General features: G+C 37.4%; 1 protein-coding gene across 3 annotated transcripts in view; it reads right to left on the reverse strand.

Annotated features, from left to right (window-relative positions):
* Positions 1 to 2,728: 2,728 nt before the first annotated feature.
* The window catches only part of LOC107548418 (protein kinase C zeta type-like), a 130,872-nt gene continuing 121,498 nt past the window's right edge, over positions 2,729 to 12,102 (reverse strand). For all 3 annotated transcript variants that reach the window (XM_016229101.1, XM_016229093.1, XM_016229085.1), the window contains 2 exons: positions 8,353 to 8,468; positions 2,729 to 3,836 (listed from right to left, as the gene is read on the reverse strand). In XM_016229101.1, coding sequence (XP_016084587.1) covers positions 3,749 to 3,836; positions 8,353 to 8,468 — 204 coding nt within the window. In that variant the 3' untranslated portion in view covers positions 2,729 to 3,748. The remainder of the gene's footprint in view (positions 3,837 to 8,352; positions 8,469 to 12,102) is intronic.

Here is a 12,102-nt window from a genome sequence, read left to right on the forward strand (position 1 = left end):
CAAGTGATGTAATGCTAAATTTCTCCAAACCTGTTGAGATGAAGAAACACACTCATCTACATCTTGGAAAGCCTGAAGTTAAGTACAGTTTCAGCACATTTTCATTTTTGGATGAACTATTCCTTTAAGTATTTCTTATTAAATATGATTGATAAATATGCATTGTGCAATAAAGACCGTGTTGGACATGCTCTCTCACAGACCAGTGTTTTTCTTTTTCTCCACACCCAGAAATCATGAGACAGGAAATGTGAAGTCATTACAATGAACATTTACTGATTTACAGTTGTTATCTAAGATGCTTAAGACTTAACTTCGTAAAACCAAAGACATGTTCACATCTCTCTCTCCCACCTTCAGCCCACAGGAACTCTACTAGAGCTTTCATTTACAATAATTTATAAAACAAACACTTCAAATATAAAAGTATTCCCCTGTAGCACATTGATAAGAGCGTCATTTGCTTTGGACTCAACATAAATAAAAAACCGAGAGGGAAAAAAAAGCAGAAAACAGCTTGCGACAGATTTTATATTTGGCAAGTTGAAAAAATAATAGAAATTTCTTGCTTAAAATGGGACAGGAATTTTATCGCAGTCTTGGGCTCTAAGTTTGAGACTAGCAGTTGGGACACTGGATTTAGTTATCTCTTATAATGATGCCGAAACAGATTTATTTCTTTTTTTGTGTGTGAAAATTTTAAGGGTTAAATTACAGATATTTACAATTATGCCAAACTTATTCCAGTTAAAATATAAACATGAATAAAACCCAACAAAGGACAATAATAAATCTGACACCGTTTCATGTGGATTCTGTACATTAGCTCAAGCTGGTGGAAAGTTAATTGTTGGTCGGATGAAGATGATTTATTACTTGGTCCTTTGTAATATACCATAGTACCTGTTTATCTGACAGTTTGTAAAAAGAATAATTGGTTTACAGGAATGAAAATGAAGCAAATTTTGAGCTAAATAATGTCATGTAGACTATGTTAAAAACCTGAAAATTTGCACGAGCAATGGCCTTGCCAAACTATACTGGAATGCCACTTGTTGGCAGTTTGCATTCAACTAAAGTTCCCATTACAAACAATCCATATGTCATTCATAAATAGTGGAGTTCATCGAAAATTTTGTGCCTGTTTTCGCACCAGCTTTTCATTAGAGAGCTGAAAACACGGTGGGGAGATCTGGCTTTGCTCTCTGCCTCGTTATCGTTACGTTTGTCACCTCCCGGGCCATTCTTTGTTCTTAGCCCGTCTGCTAATCTCACTACTGTCTGACACAAAAGCAGCTAATTAATCCTGTTAACATGGCAGCAATTCTTCATACAGGTCTGATTTCATCAAAGCGTTCACATCTAAGAGTGTCTAAGAGTGTCGTCTTCACTCTCCAGGAAGAGAGGGGAATAAAAAAACTTGGGAGATTAAATGCAATGGAAGATAGAAAACATATCTAGCTGCTTAATAACACAATACCTTATCACTGTGAGGGATTAATCAGTCAAGCTAGCCTGTGATTGGCCGTTTTTATTCTTTAAAGGGAAATTACGGATTTTGAAGTTAATTTTTAAGAGCTTTTTTGTGTGGCCTGGAATTTAAATAGACATGATGGTTATTTGAGTGTACGGCTATGTTTGGAATAGCATACTAACATGTTACTCTCACGATCTCTGCAGTATGTATACTGTGCACAGTATGCATGGGATACCCAGATGACCTACTACATTTGCCAAGACACACACAGTGCAGAATAACATATCCCATAATGCAATACACACAACTTGACCTTCCATTTCCATCTCTTTTTTTGGCTCATTTGTTTGCCTAACTGTGAACAATCACAGCATTTTTACACAAAATTGATTTTAAAATACAAGTCATTATTAGTTGCTTATATGCAACATCACAAAGTAACGTGACAGTGCAGCTTACTAATGTCTGAAAAGTGTCATTTCACCTACTATTAATAAAAAATAGTAGACAGAGTACAGTATATACTACTACTGTAGTACGCTAGAACTCCATTCCGAACACAGCCCGTCACCGAATGATAAAAGATTAGCATTTTGTCGAGTTGATATCGAGTGTTGCAATGGGTTGAATTTGAGCATTTGATTGCGACTGCAAAGACAGTTCCACCATGTGTTTAGGTCATCTGAGATTCAGTCACATCACTGTTGCACAATTTTACCACCACATAACACCAGCGACATGATGTGCAAACCCCTTGTTTGTGTTCTCTCATGCTCCACAACATCTCAACAGCACGTTATTGACAGATCACATGAGTACAACACAAAACCCTCTTATCAGAGTGAGGAGCAGCCATTTGAGTAATATAGCGTGTAGCTATAATGAACTCTACTGTAATATTAAACCCAGACTCATTAGGGGGGGGGGATGTGCCTGTGGTGACATTTATGCAAAATTATATTAAATTGTTTTTTTGAATGTTTTAAGACGCTTTCAGTGTGAAATGTCCAGTAAGTTGCATCTACAAGTCTTTGAGGTCTTTTATCCTAACTTGTGTTTTGCCCGAGTGCTTAGCATCGCAAGTGCAGCGCTGTACCGGATGAGCTACCGAGCACGTTTACGATCTGGGAAAAAACATATATATGGGGTTGGTCACGTGATGCAAATATCAAAATTTATTACAAATAATGCCCCGTAATAATTTATGTAAAAAGAAGTAAAAGTTCATTTCAGTGTTAAATTCAGCTGGAAACTGCAGTAAAATGTATATACATTTTTGGAGTTTTGCAAAAATATGGATAGAGGAAAGTTTTTTTCTAATGAGCCGAGGTTGGTAATATTACTGCTGGTCAGATGTATTTGGGCTTTGTGATCATTCAGTGTCTAATCTTCATGTTTTGTTTTCAACATTTGGATCAGTGTGTTTATGTTATGTAAAAAATAATAATAATAATAACACCTGCAGCCCACTTTCTCATTGGATGGTGCATTGAAAAACCAACTCCAATCTAACGTGGAGTTCAGAGCAGTTGGAGCATGGTGAATTTTGGATCTTTGAGGCACTTCTTCAAAAAACACATTTTATCTCCCATTTACTCTGTGAAACCAACATGGGAGGTTAAAAGCTTGTGGCTTGAAGCACAGCTACCCACTGCGGATGAATCCATCATGATCATGAATTAAAATGTGCCACTTTGCATCATAGAAGGCATCATATATTCTTAGATTGGCTACCTACACTATAATACAACCATTTTTTTTTTACTTTTAAACATTATACATTCTTGTTTCGCTTGAGGACGAGCCTCATACAAGATTAAAGAGAATCAAAAAAAATAAAAAATCTAACAAAATAAAAGTGCACATTAAGTTAGAACTGTCATATTTAGCAAGGGTTGATGGGAAGTGTAGTCTCTGATGGACGCAGGCACACATTGAAGGAACTAACTTTAGTCCCAATTAACAGTGCACGTGGACACATGGGCGTGAAAATTAAAGAGGATGCTGGGAAGCAGGAAGACAATCAACAGCTGAAATTTGGGGAATAGTTGTGAGTGTGTTTTCTGAAGTTTCTCCAGTCGTTTCTTCTCCCAGTGTAACCCCAAAATAACTCAAGGACGGTCCGAAACGTGAAGTCGTAGTGTTGCTTTTTGTCTTTAACACAGTTTTAAGGAGAAGTTCTTCTCTGTGAACACATAGTCTGAGCTAAACTCAGCTGTAGTAGTCTTGTGGAGCCGCAGGCAGAGAAACATCAGCAGTATTGTTCTTCCCTCATACGGTTTCTTCAGTGGAGAGCAGCAGAGGATTAATGTACTCGAATCCCTCAAACTCAGACTGGTCTATTCTCTTTATCACATCCCTGAGGAGAAAAAACAACATTATTAATGGAAGAGCAACAATTCAACTGTACATGTCCCGCACTGTGGCTTAAAGCACAAATTAAGGGAAAAGAGAAGGTAGTTTGATGAACTGATTTTCCGTTAGGTGCTAATAAGCATTGCTGGTGGCATCATATCTTTTACATGTATTTTTATTAATTTAGCTGACACTTTTGTCTAAATTAGGAATATAGACATTTAACCTAAGGAGGCAATAACACAAGAACCAAACATGGTCAAGGAGAGCATCTTGAATATGTGCTCAATTTGACCTATTTCCAGTGTGATTAAATACAGCTGTGATTTTTAACATTCCTTTTTATTTAGTACTTGGTCGACATTTTCCCACAAAATTAAAAATGCACATTATGTATTTTCTTGGGAAATATATGATAACATTTGAAAGTTTGGGGTCAGTCCCAGAGAGATTTTAAAGTGACAGTAAAGATATTTATAATGTTACAACATATTTCCGTTTCAAAATAGAATCAAAGAATCCTGAAAAAAAGGCATCACGGTTTCTACAAAAATATTAAGCAGCACAACTGTTTTCAACATTGATAATAAGAAATGTTTCTTGAGCACTAAATCAGCATATCAGAATGATTTCTGAAGGATCATGTGACAATGAAGACTGAAGTAATGGCTAAAATGTATTAAAATAGAAAACAGTTATTTTAAACTAATATTTCACAATATTACTGATTTACTGTATTTTTTTATTAAATACATGCAGCGTTGGTGAACAAAAACATAAAACAAATCTTACTGTCTCCAAACCTTTGAACAATAAATGTATGAAAATATCTGGTATGTTACTACTTCTTTCTTTTTTTTTTGATTCTGCAAGGGAATATGTAAACTTATGAGCAAATCTGTAAATGCAGAGGGCCCACCAAAAACAACAACAACCTTTCATCTGCGTCGAGGGGCTGGATAATAACAAAGGGCTCTAACTACAGCAGTGGGCAGACGGAATTTCACTATAGAGTACAATTGAGAAATTCAGTGGCGTCTTTCTTCTCTTGGCTATTTTGTTTTCACTGGCAGTGATCCTTTACATGTCTAAAGAGATAGTAAAATTCGTGCTGAAATCAGACCTCTTGCTCTTCAGAACCTCAGGAATCCATCGATCTATTTTATCAGCCTGTTGAGGATAGCGCACTGCTATAATGCTCCACCTCTTCTATGGCGTAATGCTGAACCGATTCAAAACTCGTTTATCACATACTGTTAAACACGGTCCGTGGAGGACAATTCTCCTCTATAACAAGTACAAGAACTGATATTTCACTAGATCCGGGATCAGTGCCGAATTGTGTTTGTGTGTTCTGTGTCTGATTGAATAAAGTCCCCAGAGGGCCACTTGACTGTATGTGGGTGTGTGTGGGGTCGAAATGCCCCCAGCAAGAGTGAAACCTAAAATAACATGAACGACACCTCTATGCCGTAATATCAGGCTCAGGTTTCAAAGGGAGTGCAGGGGGGAAATGTGTGATGCCACAGAGGAAGAAACACAGAAAGACGGACATTCTGGGCACTGACCAAAATAAACAAGCCTCTTTACTGCACAAATGTTTCTTTAGAAAAGAATTTCAAGGTGGAACTTGTTTGAAAGGAAGAAAGCAAGCAAGCTTTGGTACTATTTTTTCATTTTCAAAACTTTTCGAACTCCATAACATGTCTAACACTACCAACATTTCCTTTCACACAACCTGTTTAAAAACATACGATTATTGTGACAAGTAATGCGAACATTTGGCTTTATGAAAGGAAATGACTTTAAATAAAAGGTATGTGTAGATAAAACACTTATTAGGGGCAATTAAAAATGCACACTAGGAAAATTTTGGGGTCGGTAAGATTAATCAAAAATAGAAAATAGTACTACAATTTAAAGTAACCTTTTTATTTGAATGTATTTTAAAATGTAATTTATTCCTGAGATGGCAAAGCTACATTTTCAGCAGCCATTACCCCAGTTTGCAGTGCCACATGATTCTTCAGAAATTATTCTGATATGCTGATTTGATGTTTAAAAAACATTTCGTATTATTATCAATGTTGAAAATATTTGTGCTTTTTTTATATTTTTGCGGAACATTTTTTCAGGAGTCTTAGAAGAAATTTACAGTTAAAACAATAGCATTATTTGAAACAGAAATATTTTGTGACATTAAAAATGTTTTTGAATGACCTTACTGACCTCAAACTGTTGAACAGTAGTGTACTTTGTGTAAATGTTGGTAGCTAGATAATAATGCATTGGGAATCCAAGTTCCTTTATAAGCCGTTTGTGTGAGCATGTAAAAGGGAATTGTGTCTCTAGTCGCAATGGATTCCAGTTCATCCTTTTCCGCTTCGCTCTGAGACACATCCCACTCTGGACGCACTTTCCTTTAATCCAAAAGACTAAATCTCTAACAAGGAAAGATTTCACCCCCCACCCTCTTTTTTCGTCTGCCAGATCCATCAAAAAAAAAAGAGGCTTCCATCACTTCCTCCCCCTTCTCCACCGTGTGGGACGTCAGGCTTTTCCAGAGCTCGCTCTGCTTTTGAAGTGTCCTTTGAAGCCTGCTTGGAAAATCTCGTATTGAACTAAAAACCCGCCGTGGCTCTGTAGATTACTGTCTGTCAGTTCATCTGACTGCGGCCCACTTGCGTTCTGCTAATTATGAGTGACAGGTTTACCTTACATTAATGATTGTATACTCAACAGTTAATGTTTGAAAGTTCAATGAAGTGCATCTTGGGCTTCTCATGGAGAGTTAAAATATCAGATCACTTCAAGATACTGGATGACCTCATTCGGAACTGAATGCCTGATTCGAACTGAGGTAGTAAACAGGATGAGATTGAGAATTGCATCATATTATAATATTCATAATATTCCTTAGGTTCAAATTCAAATTTGATGCAATTCTCAATCTCATCTGTTTAAGAGCTATTCTTTGTCCTCCCTTTCAATGTGGCCCTTTTCTGTGCACCTCATACTGTAAAATGGCATTAAAATGAATTGAAATTCAGATGGATGAATGGAACGGCTGGATAGATTAATGGATGGATAAATGGATGGATGGAATGATGAAACAATAGAACGATGGATGGCTGGATGGATAGATGGAATGATAGAATGATGGATGGATGGATATCTCCAATCCAATCCGTCTTTCCAATTCCAATTGAACTTCCTGTGTTGTAGGCAATTCAACTCACACTCACGAATTGAAAGTGATCTAATTCTTCTAACTTTTGCATAACCCTACTAATCATTGTACGTTTTAAATGCACAGCCCTCAGATTTTGGCGATAACAGGATGCATTTCAGTCATGGTACCAAATCACATTGTTAATCAAAGATGCCGCCCTCTTTCAGGGCTGCATTTTTGGAGCTCCATTCAATGTAAATTGAAACCAGGAATCCCTTTTTAGAAGCTTAAGGACTGCCTGTCTCTATGGATTAAATCAGAATAACAAATTCAGCCAGATATAAAAGTCGTTGTGAAGACTGGAGTCCCTCTCGAGAGAAATACACCTCTACAGAACAATACGTCTCAAAGCCCGGCGTGATTGTCCTCCGTGCTGAACGACAGGAATGTCTGAAGAATCTCTTGAGAATAATGGGGTGAGGCCTCAACAACTGACTCAAATGTACTCAGACATGCCATGAGGCAACCTACAATCCTCCACCATCAAATAAATGCACATTTTTTGCATTGAGTTGACTAGCCTTTCTCTTATTTTAGCACTTGTTTTAATCACCGCAGTATTCAAAAGGACCGAGTTTATGAATGAGCGACTGAAGAAAAGACTTGAAAGCATAAAAGCCCCCCTAGAAACTCACTTCATACTGATTAAAGCCAGTTTCCACATGAATCTCTGGTTTTTAATGCCTCTCGCCATCAGGTTTTTGCAGTTTAAGAGCTATTCTTTGTCCTCCCTTTCAATGTGGCCCTTTTCTGTGCACCTCATACTGTAAAGCAATCAGAAACTCCAGAGGGGATGTTTCCATATGACGACATCACCTCTTGACGATAGCCTCCAGATGGGTAAACCATTTCACTTCATCTCGCTCTCTCTTCTGAAGGGGAATCTTAGACATATAAACCTCACCATCCTAACCAGCAGAATCAAACTGAGTGGAAACCCCCGTCATTAAACGGCTAAATCTTCTGCTGGTGCAGTCATGTAACTTTGAAGTTGTTAAATTATTACATAATCGCTCTCAAGATGGATTCCACAGAAGTGACAACTGACTTTAATTTTCATTTAAACATTTGGAAGATGTTACGGTGTGTAAGGAGATGCCAGTTTGTCTTTTCATAATTCAAATCTGGACACATTTGACCAAACACGAGTCCGGTCGTATTAGCAGTTTTTAGCAACTGGACAGGTCATTGGAAAACAGGTGGAGTGATTCTTCTGTCAGAGATCTTTACTGATCATTTGTGGTAATGAAATGCCCTTCAGCCAAGCATTACATTTTTCAATACTTACTCGTCGTCTGGTGTTAGCTGCACGGGTTCGTTGGTGAACTGCGTGTCAAAGTTATCTAAACCGTAGTCGTCTGTGATCTGAGGTTTGAACGGTGGCGTCACCTGCTTCTGTTCCAGCTAGAGGAGAAAAGTGAGAAAATGCTTGATTAGAACTAAATCCACTCCAACATTACAATATCAAGACCCCTGATTAGAAAAGACTATTTTGGTTAACTTCTATGTTCTTTTTAAGCTTTTTTTCCAAAACCTTGCAGGCTACATCGCAGAGTTCAACAACAGTCTTAAGCTGAGAACACACTACACGACTGTCTGTCTGGCTGATTATGAATGCAATTTGGTCTTGACGACTGATCGTGCTCAGTTGGACCAGGTCTGTTCCAGTTGGGCTCAGTCGCTGTTTGCAGTCGGTAGAAAAACTTGCATAGTGTGTGGTGTCTAAATAAAGATTATAATCTTAGAATTCGAGAACCAGTCACTGGCAGTCATTTTCACAAAGATTTTTTTAAATATGTTTAATATTTTCGACTGACGCCAGCGATTGCATATGTGACTATGCAGTGGAGATGCGCTTACTGTCAAACATTATTCAGCATTCATTTTGTAATTTTGTCAAATATTTTTTAATATAAGATAACACATCTGGTTGATATTTGTTTCTTGTCTTTCTTTTTTTTTCATAAGTTAACATTGCAAGTTAAATGGTTTTAGACTATTTTTTTTGCTGCAGTCGAAGAAAGTAAAATAGCCTAAATTATATCAGTGACAGGATAACTTTTACATTTTTCTTAAAATTTGTTTTGAAGAATATTTAAATCAACTTTATAACAAATAGGCTTTTCATCATAACGAATATACAAACATAACGAATAGCTATTTTTCGAAACAAAATTTTCAGAAAAATATCACTATTATGACCCAAAATGAAATCATTTTATATATACGGTTTAATTATATATAATCGTTTTGTGTCAAATGGATGAGGAAATGACTTTGCCTTGAATTTCTCTGCAGCTCTTTTGTCAGCTGTTGGAGTGCAGTGTTGACAGTGCCATTAAATAACATTGGGAGCATGAACGCTTGCTGTAGACTAATAAAATGAAATTTAAATTTAAGAACAGAATAGCACATGTGTCTATTTGTCAGGACTGGAATGAGAAGGTTCAAAAGAACGCGGGAGTCAAGCTTTCCAAGCAGAAATGAGATATGAATTCTCTCTAAATTCAGTCACGCTTTTTAGGCGGACTCAGGTACAGTTCACGGGTGTGCACCCAAGTTCAGAAAACAGCATTCTCATTATCCAAATGAAACAAACTCTAATGTCAGACGAACCTGGGTGCACTCCAAAATTGCTAGTGTGAAAGCCCCATTAGAAGCAAAGATTCTTTACTGGCTTTACTTCACTTTACTATGGTTCCATGAAGAACCTTAAACATCCATGGAATCCTTTTGGAACCTTTGTTTTTAAGAGTGAATAGGAATAGTGTTGCCAAAATGTTGAAAAGCTAGGGCAAAAAAAAAAAACAATTCCCAGCTAGGGCAAATACCTTTTAAGTCAGTGTTCGACCCAAACTAAAACCTCAGAAGTGAATGATTTGGGCCACTCTGCATAGACAGCAACACAAATAGCAGTCCATGCAGGTGATTAAAATTACAATTGTTTCCAACAGATTCTACATTTATCATGCTGTTAAGCTAACCATATGGCACCCCAATGGACTTTAAGCATAACCATTTCCGAATGTAGCCTTGGTGGCCACTGCAACTTCCTCTGTGGCACAAAATGAATTCTTGAGGAAGTTTCCTAGTGGAAATTTTTAGGTAGTGGTTCATGAGCAAAAAATATATTGCAAACAAAAATACTGGGTAAACAAGAAAACATGTGACATAAATTCCATAAATGGACCAGATCATATGTACCCATGTTTATGAAATTTCATAAATGGTGTGACAACCGCTTTCAAGTAAAACCACACAAAAAAAAAGCAAGGCATTTTTGATTTTCACTCAAGGCCACTAATAATATTCCATTACTTACTGCATTAAAAACACTCTGAAATGAACTGAAAGAGGGCGAATGGCCCTTGTGTGAGGGACACTTCCATTTGTGTGAGTTCTGAAGTACCTCAAAGTGTTTTTAATAAAAGAGAATAAGACAAAGTAGAGAGGGACAAGGAGATAATTAATGGAGGGCAGAAAGAAGAAAGAAAGAGACGTGGTATTTATTGTATTATGGAGGTTTGATGTTAAGCACTTGTTAGAATGGACAGATTCTGTGGACGTCAACACTATGGGTCAGTTAAGGTTTGTTTTCACATTTGGACTCTCTTTGCCTCTCTAATATTCTCTCTGTGTTTTGAGGACATGATCCTGCTGTGTTCCACTCCACGCCGTTCTGCACAAACTGGAACAGATGGCCTCTCTTCTCTCCTTTCACTACTCACTCTCTCTATTTAGTCTAGTTCATGAGTCCAGCTTAATGTCTCTTGTGTTGGTCTGTCAAAAGGCAGTAAATGGACTTTTACATTTATTAAAGAAAAGAGTGGTTATTGTGCAAAACTCGCCGATATGTGGTCGGCCAAAAGCTATGGGTGTTTTTTATGCGTTGCTATGCAGTTACTAGGCCGTTGCTAGGTGGATGTTTAAGTGTGGTCAAAGTCAAAACAGCCTGCTAGGCCTCAATATCCCCTTTGTTCCAAATAAAAAAATTTTTAATGTATATACACTACTCTTAAAAAGTTTGGGGTCCGTGAGATTTTTTTTTTTTTATTAATACTTTTATTCAGCAAGGATGCATTAAACTGATCAAAACTGACAGTAAAGACATTTGCAATGTTACAAAATATTTATATATCAAATACATTTCTGTTCTTTTGAACTTTCTTTTCATCAAAAATCCTGAAAAAATGTTTTATGGTGTACAAAAATATTAAGTAGCAGAACTGTTTTCAAAATTTTTCGATAACAATAATAAGTGTTCATTGAGCACCAAATCAGCATATTAGAATGATTCCTGAAGGATCATGTGACCCTGAAGAATGGCATAATGGCTGCTGAATATTCAACTTTGCCATCACAGGAATAAATTAAATTTCTAAATGTATTAAAATAGATAACAGTTATTTTAAATCATAACCATATTTAACACCATTACTGTTTTTACTGTACTTTTGATCAAATAACAGCAGCCTTGGTAAGTGTAAGAGAAAATCTTACCGACCCCAAACTTTTGAACGGTAATGTACATAATCCTACTCTTTCCCAAGAGCAGAACGCCCTGCCTTTGCATATGTGTGGATTGCAGAGTAATGGCAAAACAAAAGTGGAGAGAGACATAACAGAGAGGTAAAGACGGCATACAAGTGGGAAAAAAAGATGTTAATTGGTGCCCAGCCGCCATGTGTGTGTGTTTATGATTCCTGAGGCAATTGACTCCAGAGAGTCAGGCGTGACGCAGTTGGCTGCAACCTGCCTGGCGGAACATGCTAATGCTCGTCTCTGTAGCAGAAAACCAATTACACATGCACATCCATCCAGATGCACAGAGGCTCTTCACGCTGATATGTGGGAGTGGATTATTCCCACACAGATCCTTCACTAGTTCTCGCTTCCCGCCGTTCTCTCAGTCTCTCTGTTGGGGTCCGGCATCATCCTCTCTGTGACAAAATGATCGTAAACTCACTGGTGATCCACTAGGATGACACAGTGCTGATTGCAGTGGGATGCTATGACTCCCTTTACACCTGGTATTATG

Source organism: Sinocyclocheilus grahami, unplaced genomic scaffold (assembly GCF_001515645.1).
Source record: "Sinocyclocheilus grahami isolate Dianchi unplaced genomic scaffold, SAMN03320097.WGS_v1.1 scaffold16.1, whole genome shotgun sequence".
Lineage (NCBI taxonomy): Eukaryota > Metazoa > Chordata > Actinopteri > Cypriniformes > Cyprinidae > Sinocyclocheilus > Sinocyclocheilus grahami.